This window comes from Hirundo rustica, chromosome 25, assembly GCF_015227805.2.
Source record: "Hirundo rustica isolate bHirRus1 chromosome 25, bHirRus1.pri.v3, whole genome shotgun sequence".
NCBI lineage: Eukaryota > Metazoa > Chordata > Aves > Passeriformes > Hirundinidae > Hirundo > Hirundo rustica.
In genome coordinates this window covers 47105-70171 of record NC_053474.1, presented here as the reverse complement: position 1 = coordinate 70171, position 23067 = coordinate 47105, and the positions used below count along the sequence as shown (strand labels likewise).

At 57.4% G+C, this 23067-nt stretch overlaps 1 protein-coding gene across 1 annotated transcript in view; it reads right to left on the bottom strand.

Moving 5' to 3' along the window:
• The window catches only part of MACF1 (microtubule actin crosslinking factor 1), a 129993-nt gene that overhangs the window by 92880 nt on the left and 14046 nt on the right, over positions 1 to 23067 (bottom strand). Inside the window, 4 exon segments of the mRNA XM_058423538.1 lie at positions 5381 to 5473; positions 6913 to 6990; positions 9424 to 9513; positions 10452 to 10513. Coding sequence (XP_058279521.1) covers positions 5381 to 5473; positions 6913 to 6990; positions 9424 to 9513; positions 10452 to 10513 — 323 coding nt within the window.

Sequence of the window (23067 nt, the reverse complement as noted above, 5' to 3'; positions counted from 1 at the left end):
GCAATGAGAAGGGACCACCACAAATATCTCCTATTAGGGCTTCAGGTGTGGCAGGGGAGCTCCACCTGGAGCATCCTGTTGTAAAAAATACCAACTTTAAAAGCAGGAAAACACTCGGAGAGGATGTCTCTCCCTGACCTCCAGCCACGGAGCAGCTCCATGTTGAGGGAAAAGGGAAGGATGGGGAGAAGGATGTGAGTTCCCCCCTCTGCATCACTAGTGCCAGGGGGTGCTGGTGGGAGGGGGTGCTCTGACCCAATTTCCAACAAAAGACAGTGACAGTCACGGACCCCTCAGACAGGACTGGCTGCGACTGGCACGTGACGCCACGCACATGTCCCCGCATGCCAGCATATTCCTGATTGGCACGGCTTCCTCCTCGCCCTCCCCTCTCCAGCTCCCCAGTTGGTACAATTACCTCCCCTTAATTAAGGGGAGGACAAAGGGGAGAACGGGAGGCACTCATATTTTCTGAGGTGCCCATGGAAAGGCAAGGCAGGCTGTTTGCTCCCCGGATTCATCCTCCTGGCACTGCAGGGAGAAGGTGTGCCAGGACCCAGCCCTACCCACTGCCCTGAAAACACCCATTTGTTTTATTCCTCCCGAAAACACACCTAGCTGGGTGCTGGCACCGCTCACGTCCCAGCCGTCAGACATCCCTTTGCAGGCAGGAGACAAGGACCTGCGGGATTAGCCATCTCTCCCGCCAGCGGGGCGGATCTGCCGGTGTAATTGGTATGCTGCAGCTCACCTCCCTCTCCAGCCTGATACGCTCATCACACATAAACCTGCTCTTTGTCAGCTGCTCCCACACGGCCAGAGCTGCCTTTAACTCCTCCAGTCCCAGGGCTGGCTTTCCCCAGGGATGTCAGGAGCTGGCATCTGGTGGCAGAGCTGGGATGGATGGAATGATGACCTGGGTGAGCAGCAGGATGCAGGATGGGACCCTCCACGCCCACAGGGGAGGACCCTCCCTATGCTCAGCACCCGTTTATTAATTGGCTCTTAATTCAGAGCAGAATGAACCCTTCTGTGAACCCACCCACCAGCTGTGCCCCACTCGGGCTCTCCAGCAGTGCTGCCCATCCAGGAGCACCTCACAGCACCCAGCTCCGATAAATCCTTTATTTTTAATCCCTGACTCAGCACTGGGGTTCTCCAACCATTGGGCCTCTTCGCTGAGAGCATCTTTGAAGGAAACTTTCCTAGAGATGTGCTTATGGAGGTGCAGCGTGCGGCACCAGCTCCACCCTCCTCTCCTCAAGTCTGTGACAGGACAAAGATTTAGGGAGGCACCAGCAAGAAAAGAGAGTGGAAACTCGCAGGACTTGGGGCCAAACCATTCCAGCACTGGCTTCATGCATCAAGCAACTGGTGGCAGGATGCTGAAGGCCACATGGTGGCTGTGACACTGGTCCCAACCTGGCAAAGGTATCAGAGGCACTGCCCCATGAACCACACGCTTGTCCTGGGGCATTCACAGCTTGACCAGACCCAAGAGCACCTTTGCCCACACTGTCACCCCCGAAAGAGTGACCACCAAAAAGCAACAGGCTCTAAAACACAGCATCATCCTCTCCTGTTCCTCCTGGAGACCCCTCAGGCAGGCAGAGCACCCGTGTCTCCATGTTCATCCTGCTGCCATTCATCCTGCACGGGCAGCAGGAAGGGAACACCCCAAACTCACACCTGAGCCAGCAGCCCTGAGGGCATGAGTGCCACTGGTGACAGCAGTCACCAACCGCACCCACTGGATCCAGGGACTGTCACTCCCAGCCTGCCCATGCCAGGAGCAGAGGACAGAATGGGTCGGTCCCCACGGGACACTTTCTCAGTGTAGATGCTGGAGGGAAAAAGACTTCAGGAGCTTTCTTCCCCAGCATCCTGCCACCTGTGCTCAGGACGAGGTTGCCCCTCTCCGAATGACCATGCCCAGAAGCCACCACGATTTGGGGTCCACTGAGCCAGGGGTGGGATTTGGGTCCCCCCACCCCGCTCCGGAAAGGGGGCGAGGGCACACGCACACACTGACCATTGCTCCGGCTGTCCCCGAGCTCCCCCTCCAAGCCCGGCCCTCCACAGCGAGCCTGAGGCCACCATCAGAGGGTGACACTGTGGTCCCACCAGATCCTGTGCCCTTGGCCAGCCGGTCGCTGCCATACCCCGAGGAGCTCCGGGCCGCACTGCCACTGAAGGAGGGCGGGCTGCGGGAAGCTGGCAGTCCATGACCATCTCCCTCCCCGGCCCGAGACGACTGCAACCCTGAGCTTCTCCCCACGCTGGGGTTTTCCAGCTGATCCACCATAGGGGACGGCGTAGAAAGCTCGGACACGGTGCCCGGCTCTGCTGCGGAGGAGCATGTCCATGCGGCACTGGAGCTGGGATCATCGCCGCCTCCTTTCCCGCAGGCATCCAGGGCACTGCCGGCCTCCGGCTCCCGGCTGGGCACTGGCTCCTCACCGGACACGGCGCCGGCCGGGGACAGGAATCCCCCCGCATGGCCATCAGTCCCTGTGCGGCGCAGGGGCAGCAGCACGGCCCGGCAGCTGCCGCTCCTCTGCAGTTCGACCAGCCGGCTCACCGCCTTCTCGCAGTCCTTCTCGGCTGGGTTCTCCAGCAGGCGGGCGATGACGGTGGTGCCTTCCTCCCGGAAAGCTCCCGCCACACCCGGCCGCTGCGGCTCCAGCACCAGGCGCGCTTTCTGCACCTCCCCCTGGAAGCGCTCCTTCACCTGCACGATGATCCCGGGGTGCAGCGCCGCCGGCTCGGGATCCCCGCCTCGGGGCCGGCTGCCGGAGGGCTCCTCTCCTCCCTCCTGCCGGGAGGCTGCCTTCGACTTGGGCGCCTCCTCATCCTCGGCCACCTCCAGCGCTGGCGGCTCCTCCTGCGGGGCAGCCTCCGGCATCGCTCTCCCCTTCCCTCTCCGCTTCCGTTTGAAGCGGACCCTTTTTCTGGGAGACAGCGGTGCCTTCCCCACAGCTTTTTCCTTCTGCTCTTTAACGCAGCCCAGCGAATTCCCCATGTCCTCCTGCTCGGTGCCGGCAGGAACGCAGCTGAGCGAGTCACCGGCTCCCGAATAAATCCCAAGCCGGGCTTCATCGGCTCAAACGCCCGGTGCGCAGCGTTCCGCGGACTGCCCCTTGCCGCCGTCCCCTCCCGCCAGCCCTGCCGCCACCGCCGCCGCTCCAGACAGCCATCTTACAGCCTGGGCGCTGCGAGAAGACAAATTCAAAGCATCTCACTGCAGTTCAGAAATCACTTGACCTAAAAGCAGAGGGAGCGGGGATTGGCTGCGCCGTCCTTCTCTCCAAATATGAGGTAATTGGAGCACGGTCCTCGCCAACACAAACAGGGAGCAGGAATCAGGCAGCGGAGCGCAGAGGGGAGTGGGAGAGGGTGGGGAAGACGGGAATAAAACACAAACCGTAAGGAAGATTGGCAAAGGTAGAATAAAGGAAGGGGTGGGAGAGAAATGGGGAAAAAAATAAGAAAAGGCAGGGAGGAGTCAGAGTGACTCTGCATGCTTGCCAGCCGGCTCCACAGGGCTGCCTCTCTCCAGTTCAGGAGGTTTGCTCTGTAATTCTTCATTCCGGGAGCCCCAAAAACACAATTCAGGGGCCCACACTGCTGCCAGGCTGACCCAGTTTGGGGCACAGAGGGGCAGCTCGAGGTGCCCTGGGGACCCAGCCTTGCTTCAGGGAGCCGCGGTCCAAGGGTCCCAATAGGAATAGGAGCGTGATGCTGACCATCCCAGTCTGGTCCCAGCCCTGCCTCTCTCCTGTGGCTCCTGTGTCTGCCCAGGGCAGGGGTTCTAGGAGCACGGAGCATCCCAACTCTGCCTGCCAGCTCAGAGGGACCAGGACAGGGTTAATACACACCAAAAGTAGGGGTGAGACAAAAACTGGGGAGCAGGGGGCATAAAGATGGGGCGGGGGGGGGGGGGGGCAATGAGCTCAGCCCCAGGAAGCAAAGAAACATTCAACGAGGAAACACTCAACGAGGAAACGCTCAACAGGGAGCAATCCAGAAGATGACTAAGGGAAACGAGTGACCACAGGAGCTCCCAGGGCACAGGGATAAGCCCCCAGGGCACCCCCCTCATTGTCACCATGCCGGAGCTGGCTGGTGCCTGTGCTCCACACTGGCACCATCCCACCCCAAACCTCCCCTGGGACTCTCCCAGCCACCTGCCCCCAGGCAGCAGCACTGGGACATGTGAGATTAAAAGGTTCACAATGGAGCTACAACCCCAGAAAAAATCCCATTAGCACAGCAGGAGGAGGATGTGCAGGCTCACCAGCACCAGCCCAGCTCCCATGTCACCCGGCCTTGTCCCCCACACCAGGGTGGTAGTGTCCCCTCCCAGCCAGGCATGGAGGGGGCCCAGGACCTCCTGCTGTCCTCCTCCCGAAACAGAGGATGCACCAGGGCTGGATGATCACAAGGACAGCGGGGACAAGATGCCACCAAGCCAGGGCCCCACCAGGGATGGCGGTGACTCATCAACATCCAGAGCCTGCTCGACCCCAGCTGCTTCCCAGGGCCAAAGCCTGGGAAGAGCCTTGTCAGCAGCCTTTCACCCAGCTCAGCCCCATGCTCCCCTCAAAGCCTCTCCCTGAGGCACTGCCCATCCTCCAAGAAATACAATCTTCCAATGCAATCTTCCTTAACAGCCTCAAAGCCAGTGCTAGTCCCGCCCGGAAGATGCCAGCAGGGATACGGCAGGGAGCTGGGATACAGCAGATCCCACGGGCTCGATCCCACAGAGTCGATGCCACATGGCCAACAAGCTGCTGACCGCAACACTGCCCAGCAAACCCCAAATGTCATCTCACTGACGGCCACGTGTCATCCTCCCGAAGCCATCAGAGCTACAATTGGATAATTTGAAGCTATTAAAGACCCAACTCTCACTTTTCCAAGAGCATCTCTAGCACACAGTTGCTGGAGACAGTCCCAGGTCAGGGTGCCTCTCCCATCCCTGTGCTGTCACCCAGCTGACACACTCCACCACAGTGAAAAGTTCTGTGGCTGCAGTGACCACCCAAAGGGTCGGGAGTGCCTTGGGATAACAGCCCATGGTCCCTTCCAAATTTGCTCTTCTTCTCCAGTGACTCCAACTGAGCAAACAGCCATGGCCAACAACCCCCGGAGGGCACGGCACACAACCCATCATTAATGATTTCGTTACGCAAACGAAATTTGCCTATTGCTGTTCTCCAAGCGTGGTCTCCATGACACTGCCATGAACCTCCAGACCCATCCATGCACTGACATCACCATGGAAAATGCAGAAAAACACAGGTTCTGCTGCCCCGGAGAGATGACGAGCTCCCGACGCCCACCCTGCGTCCCCCGGCAAGAAAATTCCATGTCCTACCTGGAAGTGGAGGATGATGGTCCAGATGAGCCCCAGGGTGAGCTTGGGGTTGCCATCCGTGATGTCATCATTGCGGATATTCACCAGTTTCACCTGGGAAAAAAGCAAACAGGGTTAAAGTTTCCCATCAGCCTCCCCCAGAGAGCAGGGTGACACATCACCCACCATGCTGTCCCCAGGGCCACCCCAGGCACTTGGGTGAGGAGCAGGTGCACAGGAAGATCCCAGTGCTTCCCAGAGAGACAGAGATGGCACCTCATCTCCTGGCTCAGGGACAATTTTTCCATGTTTCCAGCACTCTCCATCCAGAAGTGCTTTCCCAGCACTTAATGGCTTTACTTCAGCTCACAGAGCAGTGTCCCTGAAGCTCTGAGCACTGGTGCATAATTGAACAGCTACAGACCAGAGAGAGGGGGATAAGGGGATGACCAAGCTTTAATTCCAGCCTGGGAATCCAAGCTGTAATGAAGGCAGGAACACCCTCACTCCTCCCCTGGGGGAGTCCCCTCTTTCCAGCACTCCACGGGACCCCACGGATCATTCCCTGGCAGGAGTGTCTGGGGTAAGACATCCCAGAAAGGCCACCACACTTCAAAGGAAAAAGCTGTTTCATCCAAGTGGAGAAACAAGTTCCCCAGAGCTCTTGGCAAAATGTCTCTATCAAGGAACTGAGGAGGAGGAGGGGGGCTGGAAGCAGCTCACCCTCCCTGGAGTAAAGAATGTGCTCAAATTTATTCCGTGCCCTCAGGCCAGCAGTGAGGGAGAGAAGCCTCCGCTTCAGCATGAACTGGTACCATTTATCATCATCATCATCATCACCTCGGCATATCTGGGAGCATCACGGTGGGGAGAACCTGACCTGACAGGCAGAACAGGACACCCAGCCCCCCTGGGGCTGTGGGCGTTCCACCTGCAGAGCCAACAAGTTTTAGGATGTATCCCATTGCTCCGGGCAGGATCTGCCCAGGGCTGTGGAGCTCAGCTAGTCTCTGCCAGCTGCACAGGCACTGAGGAGCCAGCAGCTCCCCAAAGCCTGGTAGAGAGAGCCTGTCCTCCAAAAACTGACGGCTAATAAGTCCACGCTGATATCCAGAGAGGTGAGGTCACACAGAGGCACCCCCAGTGCCAAACCCGAGGTCGAGACTGTGTGGGCTGGGCAGAGCCAGCTGCCACATCTCCCCAAAAGTTGGTAGGAAGGCACTGGTGTGCCACAGCTTTCCATCCCCACAGCTGGGATCTGCCAGGGAGCCCCAGGGGAGGCTTTTGGGGTGCAGAAGTGACATTTGCCAAGCCCTCCTCAGAGCTGGGATCAGGTCCCTTTTCCACAGCAGTTCTTGTGTGCAGGGATGGTTTCCAGACACACAACCCCCACAGGGAAAAGCCCCGTGAAAGCCATCCTCAGTCAGCACCACAGAGAAAGGCACACCCCAGCGCAGGCTGATGCTGCTTCTCGACTCATTCCAAAGCCTCAGGTGAGAGAAAGAATCCACAAACCACCCGGCTCTGCTGGATGAGCTTTTATCAACCCTTACCTGTCGCTGCTTCAAGAAATCCAGGGCAATCTGCACGTTCTGCAGGCGGTGGAAGCGCATCCGCCCCTTCTCACGCGGCTGCAAGAGACAGGCAGCAGTTTTAGGTCAGACTGGTGGGGCTGGGCTGGGCAGGCAGCACCCCACATGCACAGTGGCCCCCCTGGGAGCTGTCAGTGTGCTGATGTGACCACCTGTGCCCCCACACATCCTGCTCTACCTTGTTCTGGAGTAAATAAGGTCATTGCTATGCACAAAAATCCTGCTGGAAGAAGGTTAAAATGCCCTGCTGAGAGATGGAGGTGAGGTGATCCTGAGATCCAGACTTCTACTGAGGCCCTGAGGGTCTGTGTCCAGGCCTGGCTCAGCCTCTGAGATCTTAGGGCATGATCTTGTCCACCTCATGGACAGCCAGACAAGCTGGGAAGAGCTGGGAAGACCAACTGCAGGTCCCCACTGATGGCAGAGGAGCCCTGACCTCAGCACCAGCCTCTCCAGCTCTTCCCATACATGGCAGGGGTTGCTGCTCCTGGTACCTCTGAATGCCTTGGGAAGGGGCACATGAGACACCCTGGGCCTTGACCATCACTGCTGAAGTTGAGGGATTTCCAGAGGTATCCATCAGCTGAGCCACGGCCAGGGAAAGGGGATGGGAGCCTTTGAATCAGCAGGAGTGGGAGGAGCGACACCCAAAACCAAATCCCAGCCTCAATATGAGGAATCACCAGGATGTTATTGGAATCACAGGACCTTTGGGTTGGAAAGGACCTTAAAGACCATCTAATTCCAACCGTGGTGGGGGGACACACCCCACAACCATGTTCTGAATTGTTGGGACACCCCAAGTGCTCTGAGTCACCTTCCTTTTCCAGCCTGAAGGGAAGAGCTGTCCCAGCAAGGGAAGAGCTGTCCTTCCAAGGGGAAAATCTGTCCCTGACAAGGGGAAGATCTCCAGGGCTCCAAGGGACCATTGGGAAGGTGCCCCAGCTCCTCCTGCACCACTCCAGGAAGGTGACACTGCACAAGGACATTGCCACCCCCCCCCGCCCCCCCGCCCCCCAAGCACAGTGGCTGAAAAATAGGGGCTGAAAAACACCTCTGGGCGCATTTTGGTGTCTGACCCTCACCTGGGGCTGTGCTGTGCTCGCTCCCTCCCCCACTCCCATGCAGGATCCCAGCAGGTGCCTGTGCCCGGAGCCTGTCCATGCAGTGCCAGGTGCGCAGCCCTCACAGCGGCCCCGAGCAGCGTGCGGGACCCGTCCCTGTCCCCTCCCGCCCCGTGGAGGGGACACATGCTGTCACACTGGGTGGGTGGCGTGCCCTGCCTGCAGGCTGACCCTGCAGTGCACACACAGATAATCTAAAACCTGGGAACACAGCCCTGCTCCAGCACAGCGCGCAGGGTGGGTTTTATCCCAAACCCCGCGGGGAGGGGAGTGCTGGGATGGCACTTGATTATCTGGTGGTGCTGCCAGGGAGATGCTGAAGCCAGGGCAGGCTCGACCTACTTCTTCATCATCATCATCTTCCTCCTCCTCACTGCTCGCACGGCACCAGGCCGGTGCTGTCACCAGGCGAAGGCTCCGCTCAGCTGGCGGCTCTACGGGCTATGGAGGACGGGAGGGACAGTGGCAGGAGGGTGGCACAGCAAGGGACACAGAATGGAAACCAAAATGTGACACCAAGGCATGAGGAGAAACAAAACAAAAAAGACAGCAACAGCACGGGGTGAAGGCGGCTGGGTCTCCAGCACGCCCTGGGCTCCAGCACTGGAATTTCCTCCTGATTTTGGAAGCTGAAGAGCAGGAAGCTGTCTGGATCACAAGTAGAGTGATCCAAGTTTTCAGCCCCCACAAAAAAAACAATTTAGTGTCTCCGGAGGGTACAGAGCGACGTAGGAGATCTTTGCCCAGATCCTATTTTTGGGGGGAACCAAAATAATTCCTGCTGTGCTACGGCAATCAGGATCTTCCCAGAGCTGAGGGAATGTGTCAGTCAGAGAGGGAAGAGGAGGAGGAGGAAGGAGGGGGAACTCTATGATGCTCCAGGCACAGGGAGAGGTTTGCACGAATGACTGCTACAAACCCAGGAGCCGAGCATGAGGCAGGAGTGTCACACCTGAGATAACCTGCTGGGCACGCTGCCACAAGAAGCAGCTTTTGGTCAAATTCTGCTGTTATCCATGATTTTAAATATGGAACCGCATCTGAAAGGTGAAGGTGTGTAACGTAAAACTTGGCAAGAAGAGGGCTTTACCTAAGGCACCACAATCAGGTGAGAGACCAGCCTGGGGAACAGGGGTTTGAGCAAAAATAAAGAAATAAAAAATACAGTGATAAATATAATAGTAAATAATAATATTCCTAATAATAAAAGAAACAATGACAGACATTTGAAACTGAAACCATGGTGTGAGAAAAGACAGCTGATGGCTGGGGGTGAAGGGGAGCAGAGGGAGAGGATGGAAGGGACTTAGGGGGATTCCAGAATCCCTGCCCAACCCTGGGGACTCACCAGCTTCACTCCCGACAGCACTTCCAGGAGGGAGATGAGGTTGTGGCCATCTCTCAGGTCTTCATAAAGGTCATTGATGTGCTTGCGCACCTGGGGAAGGGAAAAGCCATCAGTGACGCCAAATTATCACCAGGGAAAACAGCCTCCCCTTTCCCAAAGGGCCTGGCAGAAGCTGCTGCCAATTTCACACACAGAATCCAGCTGTGGCACCATCTGTACCCCAGGTTAATCCTGGGATACTGTAGGAAGGGCAGCTCCTCCTGAATTTAACATTCTCACGTTCCTCACAGCATCTCCCAAAACACAGCTCCCCCCTGGCAGCAGAGCAGCATTCCATGGGCACCACATGCAGCCTCTCTTCCCCAAGAGAGTTTTACCCATTTTGAAATTCCCGGATGTTTTCCCCGGCAGCCTCAAGATTTTTCTCTGTTTTCCCCTCCTCTGTAAGGTTTAGGAAGCAGCCAAAAGCTTGGCACAGAGCTTTGCAAAGCTGGCAGGAAAACACAGCTGGGACACCTAGTGCACAAACCACTTTTTTTCCTCCTTTTTTTTATGTTTTGCAAATGGAGAATTAATTAAAACCCACCCAGCATTAACCAAGAAAGCAGGAGGCACGTCATGGTGCCATGTTAATCCTGCTTAACAGACTCTGGATCTTGTCTCTACCCTGGAGCATCTTTCAGGGGACAAAAACGCCCCTTTTTCCTGGCAAGGGGGTGTGAGGGGGGAGTCAGGATCCCCTCCTTTCCCCCGGGATGCTCAAGCCTCATATTAAGCAAGGATCAGGTGCCCAGAAGTGAAAGGTAATAAAAGGGCTCTGTGGTGATGCTACAGTGCCCTCCAAAGGCTCCGGCACATTTCCAGCACATCCTGCCCTGCTCTGACTCACATGAACACTCAAAACGAACAGTCCTAGCATAAAAAAAAATTAAAAACCCTTAAAAAGGCATTTATCTGCCAGCTCTGAGCTGCAACAGACAGAAAGACGGTCATTTCAGTGGCTTTATAACAAAATCCATGATTCTTACCTTCATCAAGTGTTTATTGACCCATTTAGTGAAGGTTTTCTTTTGGACTCTGTCCCGTTCATCTGTCAAAAGGAGACAAAGGCAGCTCTTGGTCAGTGGTTCTCATGCAGAAACTCAAACGACTTTGAAATGACAGGAAGAGACAGAGGAATCGCCGACGGTGCCAGCACGGATCCCAGGGAACAGAGGCAGCTTATTCAGGGAATGGTGCGGGATGGGGCCGTTCACGCGGCTCCAGCATGCCCCCCCGGGCAGGGAAATTCAAGTCAGAACAAAATACACCGGGTTTTTTTTCTGGTGTGAATAACAATATTTAACAAAAGCAACGTGGATGACTGGGATAGGTGCGACCGGCAGCACCAACTGAACCCCCAGAATTCATCACCCTCTGTGCGACCCCACCTCCCCTGGAGGCAGCACGGGAAGGGAAAGGGGGGGTTGCCCAATTTTAGGAGGGTGTCCCCCTCCCCTGCCCACTCCTGGAAGGCTTTAGGGTATTACATAAACCCCCAGATGTCCCATAACAGGTCCTGGCCAGGCACTGCCAGCGCGTGCAATTAGCAGCTTATTCTGTCGCTGTATTTTTGGTTCATTGGATTGCCAGGATTTAATGTTTATTTCTGTCCCACAGCTCAGCCCTGACAGGACACTGGGAGCTCTGAGTGCTGCCAGGACAGGGTGACAACATGCATGCCATCCCCAAGGGTCCCAGTCCCCAGGGGTGGCAGGGGGACAGGATGGGACATTTGCGGTGACACCAAGCAGCGATGGGGGAGCTCTAGGCAGGCTTTTTGCTCCATGAAAAAATATCAGAGGAAAACAGGTAAACAGGCGAAAGGAGATGGTCCCACAGGGCAGGGGGGTGTCTCACTCAGCTCCCCACGTAGTGAGGAGGGCTCAGGGCAGCCCTGGCAGCCAGCCCCGTGTCCAGCAGGATTTAACAACATCATCTCGGAGCACAGAGAGATCCCCAGCACCAATCCATGGTACACAATCCCAAGCACTGCATCTCCAGCCCAGAGTACCCCATGGACATTTCAGGAAAGGATGAGCCCTGATCACACAAAACACATCTTTGACATCAGGGTCTACCAGGCAGCAGCACCCCTTGCTCTGGTTTTCAGTAAAAAAATCGAGAAAAAGGAGAAAACCAGCATCTTCCAGGCCAAGCTCCCCAGGACAGCCCCAGAACCCTCTCCGGGGATGGGAGGTCTCTGGGGGTCCCTGCACAGCCCCAGGGACCCTCGGCAAAACCTCCTGATGTCTCCATCCAGATTGGAAAGCACCACCCAACTCTCTTCCTCCTCCTCACCCACACCGCGGCTTCCCCCTCCGAAAGCACCGCAAACACGTGGCACAGGGTGACACAAGCGTCACCTCCCTGTGTCCCACTCCATCCCCAGGCAACGGCACGGAACCAGATGCCAAAAACTCCCCGTAGGCTGAGCCACATCCACCCTCACTTTCCATCCCGCCAGACTCCAGCCTTGGCACGGCTTCCCAGGAGCCACGGAGCTGCCGCCTGGCACCGCCGACCATAGGGAGCTGCGCCACTTCCGCGTGGTTTTCGGGATTTTCCTTCACCAGGCCCCCTCCAGAGCCGCAGCGCCGGGTCCCTTCCCAACTCTGGTGTCCATTCGGGATGCATAAAGTCCCTGGGCAGTGGGTACTAACCGATGCAGCACATCCGGCACACCAGGCAGGCGCTGAGCCGCCTCTTCTCCCCAGAGAGAAGTCGCCTCTCCATCGCCCCAGCCCGGGATGGTCCCGGCAAAGCGGCACCGCCTGGGGAAGGGTTTTCTGGCGGCACCTCTCTCTCCCCGGCGGGTGTGGACGGATGAGTTCTGGGCCACAGCTCCTCCCACCGAGCCACTTCCTACCCCCGGTGCCCCCGGCACGGGCTGCGGCCGTTCCTCCTCCGCGGCATCGCCACCAACTTCACACCGCCACGCCCGTTCCTGGCTCCTCCGGGTGCGCCCCGCTCTGCAAAATCCTCACCGGTCCCGGTGGCCGGCAGGGCAGCTTGGAGAACTCCCAGCAGCGAAGGGCAGAGCCGCTTCTCCCTCCGGCACGTGAGGAAGAAGCGATGCCGAGCGCGGTGAGGCTCCCGCAGCCCAAAGCCCGGCGCGATCGGCATGCAGGCACAGGCTAGTCCCGCAGAGTCGGGCACTGCCCGCTGCCCGGCTCTCGGCTTGTTTTTCCTCGCCTTGTTTTTCCTCGCCTTGTTTTCCAGTTAATTGCACCAGGGACAGGAGGGACAATGCCGGGCTGTTCTCGGCGCTCCCTCCTGCCCGCCCGCGGCTTCTGCCCAAATCATGTCCCAGGTCCGGAGGGCAGGAGCCAGGGACGCGGCCCCGCTTGGCACGCGGGGAGATAACGGGAACCGCCTTATCACCGCCTCTCTTCCTCTTCTTCTAAATATAATCCCCCTGCAGCCCTTCTGCCGGCTGCTGCCCCGGCCTGGAGGACGAGAGGAGCCGGGCTGATGCCTCGGGAAGGTGGGAGCACATCCCCGAGCATCGCACGGAGCACGCGGGGACAGAGGAGTGGATGTCACCGGGTCCCACACGAACAGTCGGCAGCCAGCCACCTCCAGCGCTGCATCGCCAGGGTGCCCACAGCCCAGAGGCTCCTCCACAAGATCCTTCTTCCCATGCCCCACAGAAATGGGGAGTTTTCCTCCATTTTTTTTGCCCTGACTCACCTCCTTTGGGTGGTTCCTGGGCTGTAACCAGATTAAACCTCCCCAGTCCGGACCCACACTATTAACTGAGCTAATAATAATGCTGGTTACTGCTTACTAACAATATTAAGGCATTGCAAGCTTATCTCTTGCCCAGCTAATCTTCTCCAGAGTCACTCTGACAAGTAACTTGTTGCAATCCCCCCGATGGTCGTCCTCCCCCTGGTCTAGCAGAGGTTTACTAGCCCCAGCCACCAAAAACCACCCGGTCACCAGCCAGGGAAAGTCAGCAGAGGCACGACAGGTAGGGCTAGGGGGAAGATTACAGGGAAAAGGAAAGGAAAATCTGTCCCCTCCAAAGACAAGCTAGTGGCAGGAAAAGGGACTGCAGAGCCTCAGATCCCTCACACACAGGGCATGGAGCAAAGGCTGGTGGCAGTGACACAGGGAACATCAGCAAACAGAGACCATGACCCTCTGCAGGACCATACGTGGTTTAATTCCCTCCCAACACTGCTCATCAGAGCTCAGCTCACCGCATCCCCAAAAACGGGGATCCCAAAGGAACTGGGGCACTGTAGCACAAATCCCTCACAGCGGCTCAAGGGGCATTGGTGGCTGCACAAGGGGAAGGTGAGGCTTGGGGCTCTTTTCTCTGCCGTTGAACTCAACTAGTGAAGGGAAACAGGGAAAACCATCCTGTCCCACAGCTGCTTTCCAGCACTCCAAAAGCAGAAAACCTCCCATCCGGCTGGACCTCAGCATCCCCAGGCACTTTCCGTCGTCACGGGATGGCTCCCACAGGTGCTGGGTGCCAGAGAACACCCCAGTACCACCACAATGCCCTGCACAGACAATTCCCTCCCCATTCGCCTGTGGCAGCCTCTGTCCTGGCAGCCTGCCTGTCCCCAGCAGCTCACAACATGTCTGGCCAGGAGCTGCTGCTCCCCCCCGGATCACTCCTCCATCGTCACCGGCCTGGCTCCCTGTCACACTCCATCCCTGTGCATCTCCTCCTGCCTCAGGCTGCTGCCAGAGTCCAGCCCCAGCCCCAGGAACCAACAGGATGAAAGGAACCTGGCCAGGCACCATCCCTAATCCCAACCCGGGCTTGGCACCCTTCAACCACCAACACCTGGTGCTCCCTGGCATGGCCTTTCGCTATCCTTGGGAGGGAACAAGGGGATTTCATGTTGCCCACCAGCTCCTGGAATAAAGTTGGGAAGGGGCTCCCAAACTTTCTTCTGCTGTTAAATCCAAAGGAGCATGGGAGACCTCAGACAGGGCACTGCACCAGATGATCTCACAGAGATCTCGAGGATATCTCCAAGCTCCCAGTCAGTGTGAAAGTGGGATTAAACAAGAGCCAACCATAGGGTAAAGCAGGCATTGGTTACTTAAAAAAAGCCAAAACTCCAAATTTTGAAGCAATGAAACCCAGCATCTTCCGTTCAAGGCAAGCAAAGAATGAGAATGCGCAGGGGGCTTTTTGAACCTGGCACTTTTGAGAGGGGGATATGCAAAAAAATCTGTCTGGCTGAGGAACACCAGGTATTTAAAACATGCTGGCTGCCAATTTGAGAGCTGACATAATCCATCATGACAACAGAGCCAACAGGGTAGGATTTACAGAGCCTTTCATCCAGGGAGAGGAAACGGAGCCTGATTCAGCCTGGAAGAATGTACAAGAGGTACCTGCGGTGGAAAAGTATCCAACCCGGATATTTAATGAGGGAGACACCTGAGATGTACTGATGCAAAGGAGAGCAGGGCAAATGCTCAGCAGAGCTGGGTGAGCGTCACAGAGAGAAAAACCTGCTGCAAAATGATTCTGGTCTTCCAGGATTGGGCTTTATCTGCCATTTTTCGGGAAAAAGTGATGAAATAGAACAGGTTTTGGATATACTTGCTGCTTGCAACACTTACTCAAGGGTCTTTTCAAAAAGGGGTGGATTTGGAGGGGGAAACATCCCTCCAAACAGGATGAAGCAGCAGGTCACCATGGGGAAGAGATAGTCCAGTTGGGAAGCATCCAAGAGGTCCCCAAACGGAGCCAAGAACATCACACTGCCCAGCCACGGAGATTAATTAAGTGGGCAGGTCAGCAGAAGGAATTGCAGCAAGGCTGGGTTCAGTGGGTGACAGGGTGCATTCTGCATGACGTGTTTGTGCAATTCCCTCTCAGCCTCCCTCTCCCAATAGTTCAGAGGGAGAAAGAAAGAAGTGTATCCCAAAGTAGCATCCAGGGAAAAGTCTGCGTGTGCTGCCCGGCTGCGCAGTCCCGCCCCTTTGCACGGAAAAAGGGAAAGAAAAGAGGGAATCGGTCATGGACGCTGGGAAAGGGCCCCATGCGGAGGCTCAGGCAAGAACAAGCACGGCTGGAAAGAAAGAGCGAGGAATCAAAACAAACAAATCCCAGGGGGAAGAGGTCGGGGATGGAGCTGGAGTTACCGAGACCTAAGCTGGGGCCTGGAGATATCCCACACCCCTGTAATGAATCCTTGCCCTCCTTGGGCAGTCATGTGTGAGCCCTATTTTGGGAAACTGAGGCAGGGTCAGCCCCAGCTGCTCAGTGAGGCCATGCCAGCTCCAGGAGAATCTCCCAGGGCTGCGTCTTGCCGGTGCTGGTGGCTGACGGAGACGCCGCTGTCACAGCCAGGGTTGGGAGCGACCGGGGCAGAAGCGGGAGGCAGAAACCCAGCCACATGCTGTGGGATTGTGCCAGACAAAAAGCAGCTTCATCCCCAGCCAGACCTCCCCTCATCCCAATCACCCCCAGCCCCACATAGGCCGGGAATGGGTGGTGAGGCCAAATTTAGGCACTCAAACCTCTGCCTCCCCCTCCCCACATGGGTTCAGAGCCCACTGAGGGTTCCCCATTGCCGTGTCCTCCTCCCTCCTCCCCACAACCACGTCTGTCCCTGTCCGTGACGCTGCAACGGCGCCTGGGAAGGAAAACAATCCGTGCCCTGGTCATGCCGGCCATCTTAGCGTCCCTGCCCCCCCCCCGGAACACCCCTACCTTCCCTGCTCCGGCTCCTCCAGTAAAGGACGCCGGCGATGCCCAGTACGTGGCTCAGGACAAAGGCAGCGGGCGGCAGATAGGAGCTCTCCGAAAGAGGCATCGCTTCCTATTCCCGGCCCGTTATCCCAAGCCTGGCTCCGACTTTCTTTCTGCTGCTGAAGCCCGGCATTGCCGGAGAGGGTGAGGGGATGGTGGCTGAGCCGCTGGCTGGAGAAACTTCCAAAACCTCCTGCCTGCGCTTCTGCCTGCAGCTGGCTGTGTCCTGCGGCGTTCCCGGACCTGGCACGGCTTGGGACAGCCAGCGCCGCTGGGATTGGGATATTTCGGAGCTCGAAGAGGGGGCGGGTAAAGGGAGAAAAGCGAGCGTCAGGCCGGCTCAAACATCTTTCCTCGGAGTTCTCGCGGCCAAACTTCGTCTTGGTCCCCCGCCTCCCCCCCCCCCCCCCCCCCCCCCCCCGCCTTCCCCGCTTGGTGGGGAGGAGTCGTCATCTCCTCAATATCCATTCCCAGCCCCGCTGGAAAGAAGCCGCAGCCGAGGGGATATCAGCGGCTGCAGCTGCCGTGGCGGCACCGCTGCAGCGTCCCCGTCCTCACGGGGGCTTGGGACAGGCACAAAACCTCAGCTCCCCCCGATGGGTGACAGTCAGCAGCGTCCCCTGCCAGCAGACAGCCAGGGATGCCAAGCGCAGCCGGGATCGAGGGGGAGCGGCTGCGACATGGAGGCAGCACTTCCAGGGGCTCCCGGGCTACTTGGGCTGGAGCCAGCAGTGTCTGCTCGCAGGAAGCTCTGCTCAGCAGGAGGGTGAAAGCAACGGTGACAAAATTTGTGCTTCTGGGAGTTGAGGACCACAGGTACATCCTCCACATCCTCATCACCCTCCCTGAATGCTCTGAATAATGTAAGAACACCCCGCCCCGCCATGAGGAAACACCCCAAAAGATGCTCTAACACCAGAGGTTCGTGCACTTCCCCACCCCTCCCGTGGCTGGGTGTCCTGCTAGCCCTCAGCATCGCAGACTTTGCAGCCCAGCCCCATTTACCAAGGGTTTGCAGCGTGCTGGGCGTTACTCAGAGTTTCAGTTCTCTGCGGAAAGGCTTCCGCTGCCGGCGGTGCCAGGAACGGCAAACCAGGGAAACCAAGAGCAGCCGGTGCCTGCCCGGCCCCTCTGCCGTTGTAACCACAAGCAAACGCGGTGGAGAGGCTCCCACAAAGCCTGGATTGATCTCACAGTCCCTCACATCCCTCTGCCAGCTCCAGAGGGAGAAACTGGCTCTTGGATAGAGGCATGGAATTAAAGGCTCATTTTTCGCCGTTCCCTCTCCCAAGGCCTCAGACAAGACGGGATTTTTCTGCCGGGGCTCAGGGGAATTGTTAGGGTGAGCGTGGTACAGAGCAGACCTGCAGAGCATCAGCCTGGCTCAGGATTTACTGGTGGGAGAGCCAGGAATCCCAGCTCAGGATTTAGTGACCAGGAGATGCAGCTCATGCAGGGCCAGCACGGCACCAGATGCCATCCCACAACTCCTGCTCCACATTTAGGAAACCCCATGAGGTCCAGGGTTTCATCCAGGTGCAAACAGAGATTTATATTATATTTATAACCCTGAGCAGTTCCCCAAACCCAACAGCCACCAACTAGTCAGGCACACAAAGAAAACCATATCAAGCAAAACCTGAAAGACCCAAACATTGCCTGAAACATTCCAAAACCTGGCACAGTTTGCCTGGAGAAGTTGTGGCTGCCCCTGGATCCCTGAAAGTGTCCTAGGCGAGGTTTGACAGAGCTTGGAACACCCTGAGATGGTGGAAAGTATCCCTGCCCATGGCAAGGGGCCTGGAATGAGACGATCTTTAAGGTCCCTTCCACCCAACTATCCCATGATCCTACAATTGTATCGTTCCCTGGGGTTCCCTGTGCAGCCCCCGCATCCTTCAGGACAACAAGATGGTGATAAAAAATACGGAATTACCCCGGGGCTCGGCGCTGTTGCAATATATTCTCCAGAGCTCCATCCCTGCCTGGATGAAAAATATCCCGGCATAGTTTTCCTCCAAAGACGTCTGCTTTCTGTTAAAGCTGCAGGAGGAATGACCCACCACAAGGCAGGCACGAGGCCACCATAAATGGGCCCATGGTCCAACCTGAGAGGGGCAAAGAGCCTCCTGCAAGACAGATGAGTGCTGGTGACATGGTGGAGCTGGGATTGTGCTGGTGGAAATGGTCCAGGTAGCAGGAGCTGGCTCCCCATGTCCCCTCACCCCAGCTGCAACCATAGGGGCTCAGCTGCTCTTGGGCTTCCTGGGTGTTTCCTGCATGGAGGGGATGATAAAATGCACTGAGTGTGCTGCCAGCTGCCCCAGCTGGAGAAGGCTTTGGGTGAAAGAAACTCTTAAAGTATATACAGCCACATGTAAATATGTTTTTACTTATTTTTATACGTATAAATATAATTTAATGGAATCATAGAATGCCCTGACTTGGAAAAGACCCACAAGCATCACCAAGCCCAACTTTTGAATATATCTATATAAATGAGTATTTATATCAATACATCCCTCTGCTTCATCAGGACACCCTGGGGATTCCTGTGATCCCAAATTCATCCAGCTCAGTTTAACACCATCACCCCACTTTCCTTTGCACACTGCAGGAAGCTGATAGGGCAGGAAGGAGGTGGCTGATCTGGGGTGTCAGTAGCCAATGTCGGGTTTTGGGGTGACTCTGCCAGGCTCAGGGGACCACCCAGCCCCGGAAGCTGCCACCACACACCCCCCCTCTTTGCCATAGAAACCACCCTGAACACCCAAAACACAAACAGCTCATTTTTAGTTCCTTGCAAGGCGGCTTTGCCCAGAAAGGAAAGGGGTGGGGAGAGGGCACAACTCCTGCCTGTGTGGGAATTTGGGGAGCGGAGAGGCCCTGCCCTCCCACAGGGGGGGGTCCCCACCTTGCAGGGCACCCCCTTGCTTCACAGGGCAGCATTTTGCATCACCCAGAATGGTGGGACCCCAGCACTATGCCCCCCACCTGGGTTTAGGGTACCCCATCGGGCAGCTTGGGGGGATGCAGATGCTGGACCCACCTCGATCCAGCCATGCCCCTGCCCAGAGGTGAGTCATGCCAAGCTTTGGATGTCCTGGGCTGTTCCTCCCCCTCCATGTGCCTCTCCAGTGAGTAATGCTCAGGCGGCAGAGATCAGCTCCCGGCTCAGCTCCCGGCTCCCGCATCTCCTTATATGACCAGAGAAGCTGCTGGGCAGTTGTCACACGGGAGCCGGGCACAGCCCCTGTGTCCCTGGCGCCACTCAGGGCATGGAGGCACCCTGGCATCAGTGTGGGCAAAGACATTGGGGTGTTCCTTCATCCCCTGGGTGCTGTGGCCTTGCAAAAGGCAGCACAAGGTCTGTGAGATTCAGCCGGGGCTGCGTGTCCCCGCCCTGGGAGGTAGCAGCCAGGTGGCACTGTGGAAACGCTGGAGTGGGCATCGCTGTGGACAGAGCCAGAGCTGGCACCCAGCAGCACTGAGCCGGGGTGAAGCATCACTCTGGGGCTCTGCCTGCACCCCGCCGTGCCTGGGTGGGCACCCAGTGCCCCCCAGCCAAGCCTAGCAAAGCCCCTCCATTGCCTGCAGCAGGAAAAAATGTACATGGGGGCAGCTAGGAGAGCTCTGGAGGACTTCTCTGCCCCAAAGGGTCATCGGGGTCACCCCACCCTGACCACAAAGCACCCCAGTTCCCAGAGCAGTTAAAGGGCCTGTCCAGCAGCAGTGCTGAGCACGCACAAACTCGTGACTGCAGGACAGGAACCAGGTTTCCTGCTGTGCTTCCTCAGTGAAGCTTTTCCCCTTTCTGTTGTTTTTTCCTCCTTTCTGGGCGCTTTAGGTGCAAATCTCAGTGGCTTATGGCAGCAGCTAAAAATCGGCCAGGAGGGGAAGGACCAGGGGTGCCCTGTTAAATCAAAGACAGCCTCACAGAGGGACAGGCCCTGCTCTGGAGTGGGTCAAAGGGTCTGTCTGGGGTTCAACAGGGGCTGAGTGAGGGCACAGGGCTGGAACGAACACCATTCCTAATCCTTAGCCAGGGGATGGACCACATGCCCCACTGCAGTGCTCAGCTGAGATAACTCCCCATCGGATCACAGCTCTTCCCCCCTCTCCACAGCTTCACAACCCCCTGGCAAACCGCAGCAAAGGCAGCTGTGGACAGACAGACAGACAGACAGCTCAGCAAGACACATCCCTGGCTGCCGAGCTCTCTCGCACGTGCCAGGGCACCCCATTCTGCCGGCAAGCACGGGCAGGACCCCGCCAGGGCGCGGAGCCTCGCTCCACCCTGCCCGCGGCGCCAGGAGCCTTGGGAAAGCCAGAACAAAGATGACGTTTCTTCTGATCCAGGCTATTAAAAACAAGGTGGAAACGAGCTAGGTCACGGCTCCCGACGCTGCCCAGCTCCTCGGCTCCAGCTTCCAGTCCCCTCCTGCTGCCGGTGAATCACCCACCCGAGCGTGTGCGGGCACGGCTGGTGAGTCCTCCCCAGCTGGCTCCTGGCACAGCGAGCACATTCCCCGCGTTCAACATTTCCTTCTGGCTTTCATCATCCCCATTCCTGCTAGGAGGGACAGGGAGAAGCCCGCAGGGGTCCCGTGCCATCCCCTGGGCATCACCCCACAACTCCAGCGCTGCAAAAATTGATACTATGGAAACTCTCAGACAGCAACGCTCTTGTGGCCCTGGAAAACCGACATCCCAAACACAGGGGTTTCTGCAAACAGGGATTTCGGCTCTGAGTATCCCTCCAATGCTCCCCATTTGCACAGCAATAGTGGGAGCTTGAGCTGGGCTTCATCCAGATTAACCAGGGCAGCTCCATCCCAGCCAGAGATGGTGGGGCTATTCTGCACCAGCCCCCCCAGTCTGCACCGTGAGGGCAGTACAAATCAATATTTGCCTGCAAAGCTCTTACAGAGGAGCTTCCAAAGGTCAGCAAAATGAGGGGAGAGGGAAGGGGCTGGGAGGGAACCTCGGAACGCCCGCCCAGGCACCATCAGTGGTAAAATCGGGAGTGAAAGGAAGCTCCAGTGATAAGAATGGAGATGTTCCCTTTTCCAGCAGATGTCTGGGCACCAAAATTAGAAAAATGTCTTTAAAAAAAGACAAGACTTCCCTTCCCACAGCAGGGCTGACAGTGCTGCATCGGGGGGGGATGTGGGAAAGCACCCCATGACCACCTTGCTGCGGGAGGTGGAGGGCAGGGATAAGAAGGTTCGAGGCAAGGCTGGAAGCAAACATCATTCCTGTGGCTTTCATCCTGCAAAGGCAAACAACTGAGCTGGACAGCCACCTGCTCATGACTTAATCATTCCCCGGCAGCATGAACTCCTGCTGCCGGGCTGGAGGGCAAATCCCCCAGCACACCAGCAGTTTTGGGGTCTATGGGAATGTGACATCCCAACGGGGGCCATCCAAAGGGACCAACTCCAGTGAGATGGACAGAGCCAACAGGAGAACCCAGGGCCTCAAGAATCTCAAAAATAACTCAGAAAGAGACCATTCCCTACACAGCAGGATCAGGAAGAGGCTCCCACATCTCCTACAGGAAGAGCAGGAGGCATTCCTAGGGCATCACCTTCCTTTCCTTGCTGGGACTCACTTTTTGGTGTCCCAGATTCAGCACCTTTCCCAGGGGCACCCAGAGCCATCAGCACTTGCAGCCCTGCTGCCCGCAGCACAGGCAGAGTGCCCGCCCCTCTATGCATCCCCACAGAGCGACACCAGCTCCCTGACACGGATCCCAGCAGATCCTTGGCCCATGAGCCATGTGCACACAATGCCAGCCTGGACACATCTCATTCCAACACTGCCTGGCCTTTGGAACTCTCCCTGCAGGCCAGGAGTGAGCGTCATGCTAGACGGGGGGTGATCTCACCGCTGCTTTCCCATCATGACAAACCTCCCTCTACATCCACCCTCCCCAAGGCTGCCGGGATTCTGCTGACGCAGCAGCTCCAGCCCTATTTCATCGCTTCCCGCTTCTCGGAAGCCTCCTGTGGCTTGTCACCCCTCCGAGGATGCTGGCAGAGCCTGCTCATTGAGTGATGCCACGAAATTCGAGGCCACGTAATGCCGGAAAGCACTGAAACCTCGCAGAGCTGGCATGGACTCGGTGGCATCGAGGGAACAGGGATAGGCACTGGGGGCACAGATAAAAGCTGCATGGAGAGCTTGGAGTCATCCGGGATGCACTTGGAAATGCTGGATGAGAGGGAAGAGGCGAAGCTGGTGCCGCAGGTGAGGAGGATGGGGATGCACAGGGAAAGGAACAGCAAAGGGCTCCCGGCAGAAAACACAGAGGGCTCTTTGGAAGGGAGCAACACCAGCCCCGGGCAGAGGAAGGCTTTGCTTGCACGCCCACGTGCAAGAAGACACACACGTCTGCACGCCTTCCCAGGGGCCTGTGCTGACACGAGAGGTGGCTGCTTTCCCAGGCAGGGGGAGGAGGAGGAGGAAGGCGATGCCATCGCCGGGTCCCTCCCTGCCCCTCCGGCTACGGGGACAACGCCGCACACCTCCACAGAGCCGCCGTCTCCGCGGCTGGGTAAACACCCGCTCCGGAATTCCCAGCACACCCCGACAGCAGATGGAGAAAACCATTAAAAAACAAGCCACCAACACCCCCACCGCCACCATGAGATTTGCTGGAAACCCCAGCAGAGGGGATGGGTAAAGTCCCGTGCCGGAGAGCAACCCACATCCCAAATCCTGCACAGCAGCCGAGGACCAGGCATGCCCTGAATGCTGGAAAAATCCCGCCAATGAAGATAGACCCCAGCCGCTCTTTGAGGAGCCAGGTCCCGCTGTGGTGTGGTTGCTCGGGGTGCGGACCCGCTCGCCAAGCCCCGGGGAGAGCC